We start from the raw sequence: 19,632 nt of genomic DNA on the forward strand, positions 1-19,632 counted from the left end.
CCTTGTTGGCAGGGACACTTTTTTTTAACTCCTCTCATTTCCATGTGGAGGACACTCTGTAAAAGGCACACTCCACCTGAATCTCTTACCCCACCCCTCATTGCAAAAGGGGAAGTTAGTTATCAGACTGGTAAAGAGAATTAATTGCCATGCTTTTTTCAAGGACTTTCTTTCTTGCAAAGAATGTATTCTCCTTGAGGGGGAACTCTGAAATTTTAGGGTAAATCTAATCCAGGAGAGTGTTAAAAATCCATCTGGTTGCATCTATAAACCAATTCTCTGATCTAGCTTATGTCAACAATAAAGCTGGAATGAAAACCTTAAATTGGCACTGTCATTTGTTTCAATTGGTTCAGAACTCTGAGAAAAGAGGAATATAATTTACTGCTCCCCCTTTAAAAAAGTTACTAATTTTAGACAATTAACCTTGTTAACAATTTTCCAAACCATTATCTCAAAGAAAAAGAAGCTATTGGATCTTACCTGGCTTCCATTATGATATTATTACTTATGGTCTCTTGTACAGGATCCAGGGCCATGAATGTGGGTGTTCCACCAGTGCCATTGAGGGGTATGTAGTCTTTGCCATCCTGCATGTGAAAACATATGTATCCATCATTTCCAAGGGACAAATATACTAATTTGTATTTGTAATATCCTTTCCTGCCTACATCTGGCTATAAGAAGAACTGCTGGCCTTCGTTGGACAGTTGAGAAATTTGCTCTACTTTTCTATTTACCTCAAAATATTTTCTTAACAACTTAGAGCAACATCTTTTGTGCTATAGAAGCTGATTAATAAGGATGTATTTACAAACTTGTGGATTCAGTGTTTTTTATTAAAACATGTTTTATACAGAATACTAGAGGCCTGGTGCACAAAAATTTGTGCACTCGGGGGGAAGGGGGGTCCCTCAGCCCGGCCTGTGCCCTCTCACAGTCTGGGACCCCTCGGGAGATAATGACCTGCTGGCTTAGGCCTGCTCCCGGGCAGGCCCAATCCCTAGGTGGAGCCCCTGGTCAGGCTCAGAGCAGGGCCGATTCGGGAGTTGGGGTGCCGCCCCCCGTCATGCACAGAGCAGGGCGGATCAGGAGGTTGCGATGCCACCCTCAGTCATGCTCAGGGTAGGGCCGATTGGGGGGTTGGGGCACCGCCCCCTGTCACACTCAAGGCAGGGTCGATGGGGAGGTTGTGGCACCACCCCCTGTCACCCACAGAGCAGGGCCCATCAGGGGGGTTAGGGCTCCATACCCTGTCACGCACAGAGCAGGGCCAATCAGGGGGTTGGGGCACCGCCCCCTGTCACACTCAAGGCAGGGTCGATGGGGAGGTTGTGGCGCCACCCCCTGTCACCCACAGAGCAGGGCCCATCAGGGGGGTTGGGGCTCCGTACCCTGTCACACACAGAGCAGGGCCCATCAGGGGGTTGGGGAGCTCCCCTCTGTCATGCACAGAGCAGGGCCGATCAGGGGGTTGAGGAGCTCCCCCCTGTCACTCACAGAGTAGGGCCGATAGGGGAGTTGGGGCACAGCCTGCTATCACCCACAGAGCAGGGCCGATCAGGGGGTTGGGGCATCGTCACTACCACACTCAGGGCAGGGCCGATGGAGAGGTTATGGCTCTACCCCGTCACACACAGAGCAGGGCCCGTGGGGGGGGGGGGTTGGGGCGCTGCACCCTGTCACACACAGATCAGGGCGGTCAGGGGTTTGGGGCACCACACCCTGTCACAGACAGAGCAGGGCCGATCAGGGGGTTGGGGCGCCGCACCCTGTCACACACAGAGCCGCAGGGTGATCAGGGGGCTGGGGAGCTCCCCCCTACCAGGCACAGAGCAGGGCTGATCAGGGTTTGGGGTGCCTTCCCCTGTCACGACCACAGCAGGGCGGATAGGGAGGTTGTGGCCCCACCCCCTGTCACACACAGAGCCTCAGGGTGATCAGGGGGTTTGGGCGCTGCCCCCTGTCACGCTGATCCCGGTGCCGGGAGGCATATTACCCTTTTCCTATATAGGATAGAGGCCTGGTGCATGGGTGGGGGCCAGCTGGTTTGCCCTGAAGGGTGTCCTGGATCCCCACTGGGGTGCCTGGTCAGCCTGGGTGAGGGGATGATGGCTGTTTGCAGCTGGTCACACAACCTTCAGGGTGGGGTTCCCCACTGGGGTGCCTGGCCAGTCTGGGTGAGGGGCTAAGGGCTGTTTTCAGGCTGGCGGGTGACTGAAGCTCCCAACCGCTCCTTTTTTTCTTTTTTTTTTAATTCTGGGCCAGCTTTAGCTCTGGCTCCAGCTCTGAGGCCTCTGCTGCTGAAAGGAGGTATCTGGTTTGTTTGGGTTCTATAATCGAAACACTGTATCAACTCCAGCTCTGAGATCCCTGCTGGCTGAAAGCAGGTTTCTGGGGTTTTGTTTAGCTTCTATATTTGTAACAGTGTTTCAAACAGCAAGCTCAAAGGCTGGCAGTGGCAGGCAGGGAACGTTGGAGTCCTCCGTCACTGAAGCAAGCAAGCCTCATGTTAGCCTCAAGCTGCCTGGCTGCCGGCCACCATCTTGGCTGGCAGTTAATTTGCATATCACTCTGATTAGCCAATGGGAAGGGTAGCGGACGTACGGCTAGTTACCATGTTTCTCTTTTATTATATAGGATTCCCTTCTTCCCTCTTAATTTCCCCTATCCTCTCTCTTCTTAAATAAACAATCCTACAAGAGAGGAAGGGAGGACAAACATTAGAGCTTCATAACTCTGTCAATGTTGGGGAACAGGTTCCCAATTAAAACACTGGTTTTCCTGTTACCCATTGCCGAGTCATCTGATGACATCATCTGCCCCTTAGCCCTCTACAGATAATCCATTATCAAGAATCAAATCTAAAATGTGATAAAATAATAAGAAGCACTGCTTATTATGTGGCAGGCACTATAATAAGTGCTTTGCATCTATTTTCTTATTTACTCACCACATCTTATGAAGAAAGATACTATTAGTACCTGATTTTACAAATGCATAAACTGAGGAATGGAGAGGTTAAGTAATATGCCCAAGGTTACAAAGTTAGTAAGGCTAGGATTCTGTTCCAGATACATTTTCTTTTTTTTTGCATTTTTTTTATTAGTTAAGGTATTACAAATGTGTCCTCATCCCCCCCATTAACCCCCAACCTCCCCCCCTGGCCCCGCACACTCATGCTCCCATCCCCCTGTTGTCCATGTCCATTGGTTTGGCTTATATACATGCATACAAGTCCTTCGGTTTATCTCTTCCCCTTACCCCCGCCCTCCCCTACTTTCCTTCTCAGATACATTTTCTTAATCACTCTATATTATCATGGTCACAAGGGGAGGTGATAGGCTTTTCCATAAGTGTCTCTATTTTTATTGTTGTTGTTTATTTTTTATTGATTTCATAGAGGAAGAGAGAGGGAGAGAAAAAAAAAATCATCAGTGATGAAAGAATTATCAATACCTGAATTAATAAGTTAATTTTAATCTTAGCGATGGATTGTTTGCTGTTGTAGGTATCCATGGTTACAATAAAAAAGAACCCTTTATTGGTCCCTTTTCCCCTCCAACTTTGTTGAGGTGTAATTGATAAATGCAAATGGTATATACTTAAAATATACAACTTAATGATCTATCTGTATCTATATCTATATCTATATCTATATCTATATCTATATCTATATCTATATCTATATATATCGAATCTATATCTATCTATATCTATAAAGAGCCAGGGTCTGTAACATCCAAAACTACTGAACGGATGACTGAACGCCAGGCTGTGCACGCAGCAGGCTTGGGTGGGCGAGGACTGGCAAATGGGCTGAACTGCTGACCTCCAGTCCCTCCCCCCTGGCTCCCACGGGCACTGCAGTGACCCAGCACTGATTGCTGCCACTGTGGGTGCCACGGAAGTCAGTCATGGGTCCCGGCCAACCATGGTGGCGCAGCAACCCAGCACTGACTGCCGCTGACATGGGCACCACAGCGACCCAGCACTGACTACCAAGGGGGCTGTGGGCCTCAGGACACCATGGCACCATGGCAGGAGGGGACTGTGGGCCCTGGGATGCTATGGTGCTGCGGCAGGAGGGGGCTGTGGGCCTCATCCAGCCAGGCCACCGTAGAACTCTGGGTCTCATGTGGTTTGAGACGTGGCTGGCCTTCAAACCAGACCCTGACAGGAGGGAGGAGAGAGCCCCATTCCTTGCAGAATTGGCTGTTGGATAGCTTGCTGTCAGCAGCTTGCCAGACAGGAATCCCATTCACCTGCACCCCAGACCCCGGCGATCAGGCAAGCATAGGCAGTTAGGGGCGAGATCAGACTGGCAGGGGAGGGCAGTTAGGGGCGAGATCAGGCCGGCAGGGGAGGGCAGTTAGGGGTCATCAGACAGGCAGGCAAAGGCAATTAGGGGCAATCAGGCAGGCAGGCAGAGGGGTTAAGGGCAATCAGGCAGGCAAGCAGAGGCAGTTAGGGGCAATCAGGCAGGCAAGCAGAGGGGTTAGGGGCAATCAGGCAGGCAGGCAGGTGAATAGTTAAAAGCTAGCGGTCCCAGATTGTGAGAGGGATGCCCAACTGCTGGTTTAGGACCGATTGGAGAGGGTGCAGGCTAGGCTGAAGGGAAACCCCCCTTCCCTGCATAAATTTTGTGCATTGGGCCACTAGTTTAATATATGTGTATATGATGAAATAATTACCAAAACCAAGCTAATTAACATAATGAAACTTGACCACTATATGACACCACTCACAAAAGTTAAGTCAAAATGTATTAAAGACTTAATTTAAGACATGAAACCATACAACTCCTAGAAGAAAAAAATGTTTCACATGGTTATTCACAATGATTCTTTGCATATGACACCTAAAGCATAAACAAGAAAATAAAAAATAAACAAGTAAGACTACACTAAACTAAAAAAGTTCTGCACAATAAAAGGAACAATCAACACAATGAAAAGTCAACCTACAGAATGGGAAACAAATATTTTTAAACCAAATATCTGATAAGGAGTTAATATCTAAAATATATGAAGAACCCACGCAAATCAATATCAAAATAAATCAAATAAAAAATGGTGAAAGGACCTGAATAGACATTTCCCTAAAGATGATATATGAATAGCCAACAGATACACACATGAAAAACTTCTCAACACTATACATTAGGGAAATGCAGATCAAAGCCATAATGAGATATCACTCTATGCCTGTTAGAATGGTTATCATAAAAAAGACAAGATATAAGAAATGCTGATGAAGATGTGTACAAATGGGAACACTGCTGCTCCGTTGTTGGGATTGTAAATTGGTACAATTAACATGGAAAACAGTATAAAGTTTTTCAAAAAATTCAAAATAGAACTATGATATGATGTAGGAATTTCATTTCTGAGAATATATAAAGAAAATGAAAGCACTATGTTAAAGATACATCTGCACACCCATGTTAATTGCTGTAATATCTATAGGAGCCAAGACATGGAAACAATCTGTGTCTGTTTTCAGATGAACATATATATTTTTAAATGTAATTTATATTATTTATAATATTTTTATTATTCAGCCATAAAATAGAAGGAAATGCTGCCATTTGCAACAACTTGGATACACCTTGAAGGGCATTATGCTAAGTAAAATACATCAGACGGAGTAATACAAATACTTTATGTTCTTATTATATGTGGAATCTAAAAAGGGTCATAAACTCAGCCAGGGTTGCTCAGTGGTTGAGCATCAACTTATGAACCAGGGGGTCATGAATTGATTCCTAGTAGGGGCATGTGCTCAGGTTGTGGGCTCCATTCCCAGTGGGGGACATGCAGGAGGAGACTGCCGATTGAAGATTCTCACTCATTTTGATGTTTCTCTCTCTCTCTCTCTCTCTCTCTCTCTCTCTCTCTCTCTCTCTCTCTCTCCCTCTCCCTTTCTGTCTAAAATCAATTAAAATATATATATTTAAAGATTGTAAAAATGATATAAATTATATAACATGATGATCATATTTAACACTGGTATATATAAAAGTTGTTTAAAAAGTAAACCCTAAGAGTTCTCATCACAGTAAACTAATAACCATTTTTGTATCTATATGAGATATTAGATGTTATTAAAACATCTAACATCCCATGACATTTTTATTGTGTAATCATTCAGCTATTTATGAAGGTCAAGTCATTATTCTGTAAAGTTTAAACTTATACAGTGTTGTATGTCAATTATATCTCAATAAAACTGGAAAATGTGTAAAAGTCACAAATTTATACCATACTGAGTTTCATGCAAACATTCACCACAATAAATTTTAGAATACTTCCATCACCCTAAAGGGAAGCCCATACACATTAGCTGCCCCATCCATTCCTGGGAATCCTCTATGCCCTAGACCAGTGGTTCTCAACCTTCCTAATGCTGTGACCCTTTAATACAGTTCCTCATGTTGTGGTGACCCCCAACCATAAAATTATTTTCGTTGCTACTTCATAACTGTAATTTTGCTAGTTATGAATCACAATGTAAATATCTGATATGCAGGATGTATTTTCATTGTTACAAATTGAACATAATTAAAGCATAGTGATTAATTAATCAAAAACAATACGTAATTTATATGTGTTTTCCGATGGCCTTAGGCGACCCCTGTGAAAGGGTCGTTCGACCCCCAAAGGGGTCGCGACCCACAGGTTGAGAACCACTGCCCTAGACAAACACCAATCTACTTTATACCTCTATAGATTTGCCTATTCTGGACAATTTATATAAATGAATTCATACAATATATGGCTTTTGTGATTTTCTTTTATTCACCTTAATTTTTTTAAAATTTTTGTTTCTTTAAAAAAATCTTTATTGTTGAGATTATTACTGGAGAACATTATGCTAAGTTAAATAAGCCAGTCAAAGAAAGATAAATATCACATGATTGCACTCATTTGTGGGATATAATGATCAACATAATTGATGAACAAGAATAGATCGATCTAGAGACAAATGATAGGGGAGAGGGGTTTAGAGAGCAACCAAAGGACTTGTAAGCATGCATATTAGCATAACCAATGGACACAGACACTGGGGCTATGGGGGCTTGCCTGGGCTGGGAAGGGATGGGGGAGGGGGTCAATTGGGGAAAAAGGAGACATGTAAAACTTTAGACAATAATAAATAAATAAATAAATAAATAAATAAATAAATAAATAAATGGGTCTGGGAGCTAGAAAAAGAAATCTTTATTGTTGAGAGTATTACATATATCCCCATTTTTCTCCCATTGGTCTTTATAGCTCACACCCACCCACCCACCCACACCCCTTTTGCCTTCACCACCCTATTGTCTATGACAATGGGTTATATATCCTATATAATAAAAGGCTAATATGCAAATTGTACCTATGGGCAGGAGTTCGACCAACCTGGAGTTAGACGTGCGCTGACCACCAGGGGACAGTGCAGAACATGGCAGGCGTCGGTGACACGGCACTGATAGCAGGCATCAGTGGAGGCACTGCAAGCCCTGATGGGCCCCGACGAGAGTGGGACCACAGTGGGATGGTGGAGCAGGTGAGCAGGCAGTGTCAGGCTAAGGTGGATGTGAAGAGAGGCCCCTGCCAGCGGCGGCGGTGGCAGGCAGTCATGGGGAAGGGAGGCCCCAGCCTGCAGCCTGCAGCCACTAGGGGCTCTATCTGTGCATGAATTTTGTGCACTGGGCCTCTAGTATATACATACAAGTAATTTGGTTGATCTCTTTCTATCAACCCACCCACCCACTCCTGCCTTCCCATGAAATTCAACAGTCTGTTCCATGCTCCTATGTCTCTATTTTCTTCATCAGTTTATTTTGTTCATTAGATCCATATATGAGTGAGATGATGTGATACTTGTCTTCCACTGACTAAGTTATTTTGGTTAGCATTATACTCTCCAGGTCCCTCCATGCTGTCTCAATGGGTAAGAGGTCTTTCTTTTTTACTGCTGCATAGTATTGCATGGTGTAAATGTACCATGGCTTTTTTATCCACTCATCAACTGATGGGCACTCGGGATGTTTCCAGATTTTAGCTATTGCAAATTGCACTACTATGAACTTAGAGGTGCATATATTTTTTTTTTCAGATTGGGTGTTTCGGCTTCCTTAGGATATATTTCTAGAAGTGGGATCACTGGGTCTGATGGCAGTTCCATATTTAATTTTTTTTGAGGGAACTCCATACTGTTTTCCAGAAGGGCTGCACCAGTCTGCATTCCCAACAGCAGTGTACTAGGGTTCCCTTTATCCACATCCTTGCCAGCACTTGACATTTCTTGATTTGTTGATAGTAGAAATTCTGATAGGTGTGAGGGGTACTTCATTGTTTTAATTTGCATCTCTCTGATGATCAGTGAGTTGGAGCATTTTTTCATATGTCTCTTAGTTATCTGTATGTCCATGTTGGAGAAGTGTTTCTTAAGGTCCTTTCCCATTTTTAATTGGATTATTCATCTTCCTTTTGTTAAGTTGTAGGAATTCCTTATATATTTTGGATATTAACCCTTCAACAGATGTATCATTGTCAAATATGTTCTCCCATGCAGTGGGCTCTCTTTTCATTTTGTTGATAGTTTCATTTACTGTGCAGAAGGTTTTTATTTTGATGTAGTCCCATTTGATTATTTTCTCCTTAGTTTTCCATGCCCTAGGACAGTGATGGCGAACCTATGACACACGTGTCAGAGGTGACACGCGAACTCATTTTGAGTGACACACATCGACAGAGAGAAAAAATTGCATAATTCAAATATTTGTCTCTCGCAATGGCCAAAGTTGGACATCACTCGAGTAATATTATTACTCACGTTAATCATGATCAATAATGCAATTCTAAAACCGGATGTAAACATGTACATCGGTGTTGCATAGCAAAGGTACATAGTGAAAACATCCAAGATACATTGTTCCAATATTGACATTAATATAAAAAGGTTAAGAATTGCACTATAAAGAGATTAATCTTTACTTATGACATTTTATTTTTACTTGAGTGACAAAATGCCCAATTCTGGAAATGGCCTCGTTATTGTCAACATGTGCCTCGGGTAAGCTTCCCGTGCGTTCGGGTGCATTCGGCAAACGGGCGCACTTGATCGCCATATTTGTTAGGAGACAGGAGTGGGAGGGTTAGAAGAAAAAGATATATAGTGAAACAGTGCTCGACAAGACATTCTGTGTGTCGGATAATTAATTACAGCACCATATATTTGTTGGTTATACATACTATCTTTGAATTGTTTTGCACCAGGAGTCAGTGCAACAACACTGCAAAGAGTTAATAGGTAAGAAACCTATCAACCTTCTATAAAAAATGCCGTGATTTATATTTATTTATTTTTGCAGCCTTGTGCTGGAGAATCAAAAAAATAAAAAAGCAAGTTTGAATGATAAAGGAAGTGGAAGTAGCAGTAGCCGACCCTTTCAAGACATATGGACCAAGATGTACGGGATTATAGACAGAGACAACAGATCATTGTGCATACTGTGTAATGAAATGGTAGTAAGCAGAATGTGAAATGTAAAGAGACATTTTGAAACTAATCATTGTCAGCTCTTGAAAAAAAAGTATCAATGAAAGGAAGAGATACATTTCTAGGCAGCTACACCTCTACAAAAGTCAATCAAATTCCATCATTAAATTTGTAAGATGCTCTACAAATTTAACATCAGCAAGTTACTGTATTTCTCACTCCATAGCTCAGCATGGAAAAAGCCCTCAGTGACAGAGAATTTATTAAGGAAACATTTCTAAGATGTGCACCAGCTCTATTTCACGATATGAAAAATAAAGATGATATTAAAAGAATTTCTGAGTTACCACTCAGTAGAAATACTATCAAAGACAGAATAATAGATCTTAACAAAATCATACAACATCAATTTAAAAAAGACTTAAATAGTTGTAAATATTTTTCGATTTCCCTTGATGAAACTACTGATGTCACATCAAATGCTCGGTTGGCCATTATTGCTAGATATTGTGATGGTCTCACAATGAGAGAAGAGTTGATGAAGTTAGAATCAGTGCCAATAAGTACTTCAGGAAACGAAATATGTAAGGTTGTTATAAAAACATTCAGTGACCTAAACACTGATATCTCTAAAATTGTGTCAGTCATGACAGATGGGGCACCAAATATGGTGGGAAAAAATGTGGGATTCCTGAAATTGTTTATGGAAGCTATTAAACATCCACTTGTACCTTTTCATTGCATTATCCATCAGGAGGTGTTGTGTGCCAAATCGGGATTCTCAGAATTGAATGATAATGTCAGTTGTAACAAAAATTGTGAATTTTATAGCTTCTCAACCCCTTCACAAGCATGAATTTTCTGCACTTTTACAGGAAGTTGATTCAACCTACAGTGGACTACTGATATTCAATAATGTGAGATGGCTGAGTCGAGGTAAAGTGCTTGAGCGATTTGTGGAGTGCTTTGAAGAAATTATGGTATTTATTGAGAATAAGGATCTGGAACACTTTCCTCAGATCAATGATCATAAGTGGGTCAGCAATTCGATGTTTGTTACAGATCTCTCTGTTCATATGAATGAACTGAACTTAAAATTACAAGGTATTGGCAAAAGTATTGACGTTATGTTTGGATACATCAAATCTTTTGAAAGTAAACTCAAAATTTTCAAGCGAGATATTGAAACTAAAACGTATAAGTATTTTCCTCGGATAAAAAAGTATTTCGAGAAGGCCACTACAACGAGTGTAATGGAGTCCATACTTATGTACCAGAATATAGTAAACTCGTTATTTGAACAGTTCAGCGAAAGATTCGACCAATTTAGAAGCCTAGAACAGACCATTAAAATAATTAAGTATCTGGATGTAGTTGTTTACAGTACTTTGGAATTAAAGGATTTCCAATGGATGCAAATTGACGATTTAGAGATGCAATTTGCAGATTTTCAAGGTAGCATTTGGACTCATGTGTTTGTTGACTTAAGGTCGAAACTTGAAAATCTGGAACAGAATCGTTTGAATAATGAAGAAGAGTGCAACTACGAACAAGAAATTTTGAGTGCTTGGAACAGAGTACCTGACACTTTTAGCGACATAAAAAATCTAGCGATGGCTTTGCTAATTTTTCATCAATATATTTTTGTGAGACTTTGTTCTCAGCATTAAATAATATTAAAACGAACAAAAGAAACCGACTAACAGATGAAGTTAGTGGCGCTTGCTTGGCCTTGAAGTGCACCAAGTATAAACCTGCAATTGAAGAATTAGCAGACAAACTTCAGCACCAAAAAAGTCACTAATTTCTAGTTTTCGTACCATTTGATTATCATTGTTTTTATTATTTTTTTCCCTAAATGTACATTGTTTTTTCTGTTTTTGTTCATTTTATACATATTTTTGGTTGATTTTTCTTTGTTAAATGGCATTTAAATATATAAAATAAATATCAAAAATATAAATCTTTTTTTTACTATGGTTGCAAATATAAAAAAAAAATTATGAATATTTCTATATGTGACATGGCACCAGAGTTAAGTTAGAGTTTTTCAAAATTTTGACACGCCGAGCTCAAAAGGTTCGCCATCACTGAAATAGGTCATTAAAATTCCCCAATTCTATTGACAGTAAGTAGGTTGAAAAAAACACTTGGTGAGTTTCAAGTCAACATATTGAGATAATGCTTCAGCGAATGGCAGATTTTCACCTATGTTTATGGTCAACCTTTTTTTTTTTTTGGTGCCCTTGACCAGAATCGAACCTGGGACCCTTCAGTCCGCAGGCCGATGCTCTATCCACTGAGCCAAACCAGTTAGGGCTATGTTCAACCTTTTATGAGGAAAGAAATATCATGGCAAAACCAAATTTTAACAAATGCTATTCCTTCTGCCTAGAATTTCTTTTGTACTTTTCCAGTAGTTTAACTCCTGTTTATTTCTCAAGACTCTTATGTCCCTTCTTCCTGCTACTCATTATACTCTACTACAAACCTTGTTTTTGTTATTTTGCTTCCCTACTAGATTGTGTGTTCCTTGAGGTCAGGTGTCATGCCATTTATCTTTAAATCAACAGTGTGCTGTTCAATGCTTGGCACAAACTAGACAGATGCTCAATAAATATTTCAATGAAGAACTGACCTTGTCTCTAATCACATGTACCCTCTTCAGGGGTTTATTATTTTCCCTGTTTTCTTGTTTCACTTTTTCTGTAACATTATAGTTACTTCCCTTACATTCCCATAGACTAGATTATGAGCTTCCTGAGTACTGAATGTGGGCATAGTCCAACATTGTAGTGCTCATAGCTCCAAGAACTGTGCCTTAATAGACAACAACAAAAATATATTGAATGATAGAATAAAGGAATCAATGAATACCTGTTGAACACTGGCCTGAAGGAGATCTCCAAGACGCCCGACCAGGTCAGAGAAGTTGGGTCTCAGGGTGCACACACTATGCCAGCAGTCAAGCATAGTCTGGTAGCTGAAAATGAAAAAAAAAAAAAAAAAAGCCAAGAAGTCTCCATTTTCTCATTCCCATTGCTTTTCTAACTTTTCTAATCGATGACACCTCAGATCACATTTTTGCAATTAGTTTCAAGCCATGTTCTCTGCTATGGACTTAGAATGAGGTTTTTTAAAAGGCTTCCTGCACCATGCCTGTCCATTACTCTTATGTCGCCTTCATACCCACTTGTTTCAGGTCTGTATGCATAGAAGTACTGTTATGCATATTATTAGTGATAATTGGACCACTTCTAAGCCCACATATTTAGAAAACCCTAACTTAAAAAGAGCAACCTAACATTTACTAGTACATTTGTTGTCAAACTCCTTTAGCAGTACAAGAATGATGTGAATGGGGAGAGAGCTGCATTTGTTCTGAGGCCAACTGGCTTCAAATATTCTTGAATTTTGGGCTCTCCTCATGATCTAGAAACTTATATAATTGGAGTTTGATCTTTAAATATCTTTACAAATCTTTGTAAATTTGTGTATCAATGCAATCATTTTTAGATTTTATATTGGAACACTGCATTCTCAGCCTGTATTTTCCAATGACTAGCAAATAAGTCATTAAGTAATAAATGCAGCTTCATGCTGAAATTGCTTTTTTAAAAAACATATATTTTATTGGTTTTTTTACAGAGAGGAAGGGAGACGGACAGAGAGTTAGAAACATCAATGAGAGAGAAACATCGATCAGCTGCCTCCTGCACACCTCCTACTGGGGATGTGCCCACAACCAAGGTACATGCCCTTTACTGGATCGAACCTTGGACCTTTCGGTCTGCAGGCCGATGTTCTATCCAAACCAGTTAGGGCTGAAATTGCTTTTTATTAAAACAATTGGTTTTCATTACCTTATCTATAAATCTTTCTGAAAAAAATAGGTCTTCAAATCTGTTTTTAGCACCTGCTATGTTTGTGTAGATTCATTCTTTTTTGAATTTATATTAAATTTATTGGGATGTCACTGTTTAATAAGATTATATAGGTTTCAAGTGCACATTAATATGATACATGATCTCATATTGCATTGTGTGCCCACCACACAAAGTCAAATCATCTTCTATCACCATATATTTGATTCCCTTTACCACTTAAGAGTACTACTTCCCCAAATCCATTCCCTCTGGTAACCACCATACTGCAATCTGAGGCTATGAGTCTTTGTTCATTTGTAGCTTTCAGTTTTATATTCCACATATGAGCGAAATAATATGCTTCTTAACTTTTTCTGTCTGACTTATTTCACTTAGCATTCTATTCTCAAGATTGATCCAAGTTGTCGCAAATGGCAATATTTCATCTTTTCTTATGGCTCAGTAGTAGTCTACTGTATGTATGTGCCACATATATTTTTTTTTTATCTAATTATCTATTGAAGCACACTTTAGTTGTTTCTATGTCTTGGCCATCATGAATTTCCCAGCACATTTATTAAAGAGGATTTCACCCCTTCCATTATATGTTTTGGGCTTTATTGAAAATTATTGTGGGCTTATTTCTGGGATCTTAATTCTGTTCTATTGATCTGTGTATTTGTTTTTCTGCCACTAACATGCCATTTTGATTATTGTTACTTTGTATTATAATTTGGAGTCAGAGAGTGTGATGCCTCCAGCTTCCTTCAATTTTTTCAAGATTGCTTTGGCTATTCAAGGTCTTTTGTGGTTCCACATAAATCAGATTATTTTTTTATTCTATTTTTTAAAAATGTCATTGAAATTTTTATGAAAATTGCATTAAATCTGTATATTTCTTTAGGTATTATGGACACTTTAATTATGTTGATTTCTTCAACCCATGAACACAAAAAATATTTCCATTTCATTGTGTATTTTTCAATCTCTTTAAATAAAATAAACAAATAAATAAATAATGTTTTGTAGTTTTCGGGTAAGTTTGTTAAGTGTACTCCTAGGAATCTTATTTTTTTGTTGCAATTGCAAAAGTAATTTTTAATTCTTTTCTGAAATTTCATTGTTAATATAGGAATGCAGTGAATTTTTGTACAATGATTTTGTACCCTGAAAATGTACTGTATTTGTTTCTAATAACTTTGTCTTAACGTCCTTAGGGTTTTCTCGGTACATAATCATATCATTTGCAAAGAGTTAAACTTTTACTTCTTCATTCCCCATTTGAATGCCTTTTCTTTCTTTCTTTTGCCTGATTGCTCTGGCTAGAACTTCCAGTGTTACGTTGAATAGAGGTGGTGAGAATGGATGTCCTTATTTTGTTCTTAATCTTAGAGGAAAAGTTTTCAGTTTTTCACCATAGAGCATGATATTAGCTGAGGGTTTGTCATATATAGCCTTTATTATGTTGAGGCACTATTTCTGTATCCATTGTATTGTTTTGTACATAGATATATGCTGTATGTTATCAAATGATTTTTCTGTATCTGTTGATAAGATCATATGATTTTATTCTACATTTTGTTAATCTTTTCAAAGAACTACCTCATTGATGCATTGATTTCTTGTATACTATTTTTGTTCTCTATTTCATCCAATTCTGCTCTGACTTTTCTTATTTCCTTCTGCTAACTTTGGGCTACTTTTGTTAATCTTTTCCTAATTCTTTAAGATGTAATGTTAGTGAAGTTTATTCCTAGGGATTTTTTAAAAATGCTATCATAAATGGGGGTTGTTCTCTTAGCTTCTTTTTATAGTAGTTCATTATCGGAATATAAAAATTCAACCTATTTCTGGATATTTATTTAGTGTCCTGCTAATTTATTGAATTCATTTATCAGTTCTAGTAGTTTTTGGTGGATCTAGGTTATCTGTGTACATTATCATGTCATCTGCAAATAATGACAGTTTTGCTTTTTCCTTTCCAATTTGGATTCCTCTTGTGTGATTGCTGTGGAAAGAAATTCCTGTACTATGTTGAATAAGAGTACTGAAAGTGGACATTCCTCCCTTGTTCCTAATTTTAAGGGAAATACTTTTAGTTTTTGCCAACTGAGTTTTTGTGTTCTCATTTTCATTTGTTTCAAGTTAACTTTTGATTATGTCCTTGATCTCATTTTGAACCCATTCATTGTTTAGTAACATGTTGTTTAGCCTCCATGTCTTTGTATACTTTTCAAGTTTTTTTTCTTTTCTTGTGATTGATTTCGAGTTTCATACCATCAGGTCAGAGAAGATGCTTGATATTATTTCAATCTTCTTAAATTTATTGAGACTTTACTTTTGCCCTAACATGTGGTCTATACAACAAAATGTTCCATGTTCCCTTGAGAGAATATATATTTTGCTGCCTTGGGCTGAAATGCTCTGAAGATATATAGTAAGTCTACCTGATCTAATGTGTCATTGAAGGCTGCTATTTCCTTGTTGATTTTCTGTCTGAATGATCTACTAATTGATGTCAATGACTTTTTAAAATCACCTACCATAACTATATTATTCTCAATCTCTCTCTTTATGTTCATCAATATTTACTTTATATATTTAGATGCTTCTATGTTTGGTGCATAAAAGTTTACAAAGGTTATATCCTCTTGTTGGATTGATACCTTTATCATTATGTAGTATCATTCTCTATCTATTACTATAGACTTTGTTTTAAAGTTTATTTTTTTCAGATATAAGTATTGTGACCCCAGATTTTTCTGTTGTTTCTATTTGCACAAAATATCTTTTCCCATCCCTTATTTTTAGTCTCTGTGAATCTCTCCTTCTGAGGTGTGTCTCTGATAGACAGGATATATATGGGTCTTGTGTTCTTATCCATTCAGCTAATCTATGTCCTTTTAAAATTTATTTATCTTTATTGTTGAAAGCATCACAAATGTCCACTTTTTTCCCATTGACCACCTCCACTCCATACCCTATGTCTTTTCATTGGAAAATTTAAGCCATTTACATTTAAAGTGATTAGTGATAGTTATGTATTTACTAGAGGCCTGGTGCACAAAATTCGTGCACTTGGGGGGGGGGTGGTCCTCAGCCTGGCCTGTGCGCTCTCGCAGTTTGGGAGCTCTTGGGGGATGTCTGATTGATGTCTTAGGTCTGCTCCCAATGTGGGTGCCTGACTTCTGGCTGAGCAGCACATCCCCTGTGGGAGCGCACTGACCACCTGGGGGCAGCTCCTGCATTGAGTGTCTGCCCCCTGGTGGTCAGTGCGCATCATAGCGACTAGTTGTTCCACCGTTCGGTTGATTTGCATATTAGCCTTTTATTATATAGGATTGCTACTGGTTTGGTGGTAACAAACTCCTTTAGCTTTTTCTTGTCTTGGAAGATTATTTTTTTTCCATTTTAAATTATAGTCTTGCTATTTAAGATAGTTTTGGTTTAAGTCCTTGATTTTTCATCACTTTGAATGTTTTTTGCCAATCCTTTCTGGCCTGAAATATTTCTTTTGAGAGTCATCTAATAGTTTTATAGGTGCTTTCTTGTAGATAATTAACTATTTTTCTCTTGGTGCTTTTATGATTCCCTCTTTGTCTTTAACCTCTGCCATTTTAATTAAGATTTGTCATGGTGTATGACTTTGTGGTTCATAATTTTTGGAGTCTGTGCACTTCCTGGACTAGTGTGTCATTTCTTTCACCAGTTAGGGAAGTTATCAGTCATTATTTCTTCAGATAGGTTATTGATTCTTTGCTTGTTCTCTTTTCCTTCTGGTACCTACTTCATGTTTTTCCAAAGGTTCCTTAAACTATCCTCATTTAATTTTTTTTTATTTTCGAGAGAGAGGAAGGGAGAGGGAGAAATAGATAGAAACATCGATGAGAGAGAAATATCAATATTGATCAGCTGCCTCCTGCAATGCCTCATTCTGGAGATCGAGCCACAACCTGGGCAGGTGCCCTGACTGGGAATTGAACTGGTGACCTCCTGGTGCATGAGTCAATGCTCAACCACTGAGCCACACTGGCAAGGCTCCTCCTTTTCAATTTAATTTTCTTTTTGCTTCACTGATTGGGTGTGTTTTTCTACCATGTCTTCTCAATCACTGATTCTATCCTCTGCTTCATCTTACCTAGTGTTTATTCCTACTAGTGTGTTCTTCATTTCAGATATTATATTTTTCCTGTTTGACTGGTTATTTTTTATGGTATATATGTCCTTTTGTATGCTGATGTAGTAATCAAATTCCTTGAGCATCTCTATAACAATTCTTTGACCTCTATATCTGGGAAATTGTTTACCTCCATTTCATTTAGCTCTTTTTCTGGAGATTTTTCCTTTTCTTTCATTTGAGGCATGTTTCTTTCTCTTCCCATTCTGGCTACCTCTTTGTGTTTGTTTCTATGTACTAGGTAGCTCTTTTTCTGGAGATTTTTCCTTTTCTTTCATTTGAGGCATGTTTCTTTCTCTTCCCATTCTGGTTACCTCTTTGTGTTTGTTTCTATGTACTAGGTAGATCTGCCATGAGTCCCAGTTTTTGTGGGGCAGTCTCCTAGTTCACCTACTCTGGGTACTGCAGGAATGTCCCTTGTGTGGGTTATGTGGGGCCTCCTGTTGTAATTGAGTCTTGATGCTATTGACTTGTTTGTGTGTGAGGTCGATCCTCAGGCTGTCTGACTATGAAGATCAACCCCAACCACAGTGTATGAGCAGCTATGAAGGTGCTGACCGCATAAAGCAGAATTTGCTTCAGCTGGGTCAGGCACCTGCTGAGATCTCCCTTTGGATATGCCACTTGTGAAGCTATTTGGATCCTGTTCTGATGTCTCAAGTTGTCTACTGGCAGTGTTGGTTCTAGGGCTTCTTGGGCTGGACCCTGGTGCAAGCCAATGTCAGATGCTTCCTGTGACTGGCCCTGAGCAACCATTTTAGAGGTTAAAAATGAATAACAGTTTGTGGCTACCTCTGTTGGGCCTGGTGGTGCATAGGAAGGATCAAGTTGCACACCAAGGCTTGTTTTTACCAGCACTGGGTCCAAAAGCAGGTCAGCAAAAGTTTCAAGGTACGTTAAGATCTGCCTTTTCCTGCCTCCATCTGCCAGCTGCTTGTTAGACTCTGTCACTGAAAGATGCTCTGGTAGCAGTTGAGTAGCATGAGATATGTTATCAGTGATTCACCAGGTAAGGGCAAATAGTGTTCAACATATCTATACAGGTTCACACTCAATGCCAGTGCTATGTCTGAGACAACTCAGCAGGAAACACAGGGTATACCAGTTTAGGTTCCACCTGCCGGGTGCTCACACACATTTATGGTGGGTTAAGGTCTTAGGGAGTCATCAAGGTAAAGCCATCAGATTTTACCATGCCCAAGCAGACCAGCATTTGGCTGTGTGAAGGGAGGACTCTGCACTGCTGGGGAATGCAAGGGGAAAGTTTCCCACATCATAGAGCCACACAATTCACTCGTCTCAGATTCTGCCAAGAGCCTGATCTCAGCATGGCAGAGCTGCAGGGAGTTGGGAGAGTGGGAGTTGCTGGTCAGGCTTGGAAAAATGTGGGAGGAATGACACCCAACCCTAAGCCACACATCTCAGTTTTTCCTGGTTTCTGCCTAGAAAATGATAGGGTAGAGCCACCAAGAGTCAAGAGGATGGGGCCACAGGATCCTGGAGAGTGGAACTATGGGAACCTCGTGAGTGTTGCTAGTAGCTCTCTCATCAATGGGAGGCACCAGTCAGGTTAATAGGAACGTGAGGGGAATAGTTTCCACTCCAAAACCACCCAATTCAGTCACTGACATCCCTGCTTCTCCCCAAAAATCTACATCCATGCCAGGCAGCTGACTCCTCAGTAGGGCATAATCTCTGCAGGGTGGGGAAGTGGGAGTCCAAAGGGTGGGGCTATTGCTTTCCCTCAGGCTGATGCCCTATAGAGAGGAGTATTTCACCAAAAAATGGCACCTGTGGTTTGGGAGAGTGACTCTGCATGGGTGTACCAGCAACTGTTTCTTTAGCTTTCTCCCCAGAGCCACAAAATAGTCTCTCTTCACACAACTCTAATCTGCTCTGTACTCCCTCCACTGGAGCCCAGGGTGAGTAGCTGCAAACAAAATTAGTGTGTTATCCCTTTTAGAGTGCATTGTGTCTCTAGGATACTCCCATTTCTCCCTGGCAAACAGAATCCCTGCTAATTTTCACAGATAGATGTTATGTGTGAGCCTCTTCCTGCCTTTGATGCTCTGGGCTGAGGATCCTGGTATGGGGTTG

At 40.0% G+C, this 19,632-nt stretch overlaps 1 protein-coding gene across 1 annotated transcript in view; it reads right to left on the reverse strand.

Moving 5' to 3' along the window:
- Positions 1 to 19,632, reverse strand: part of LOC308510763 (vascular endothelial growth factor receptor kdr-like) — a 435,828-nt gene that overhangs the window by 66,727 nt on the left and 349,469 nt on the right. The window contains exons 26-27 of the mRNA XM_081080791.1: positions 12,370 to 12,475; positions 484 to 590 (exon numbers count right to left, since the gene is read on the reverse strand). Of these exons, the coding sequence (XP_080936917.1) occupies positions 484 to 590; positions 12,370 to 12,475 (213 nt within the window). The remainder of the gene's footprint in view (positions 1 to 483; positions 591 to 12,369; positions 12,476 to 19,632) is intronic.

The sequence above is a fragment of the Myotis nattereri genome (assembly GCF_964212035.1).
Source record: "Myotis nattereri genome assembly, chromosome: X".
NCBI classification, from domain to species: Eukaryota; Metazoa; Chordata; class Mammalia; order Chiroptera; family Vespertilionidae; genus Myotis; species Myotis nattereri.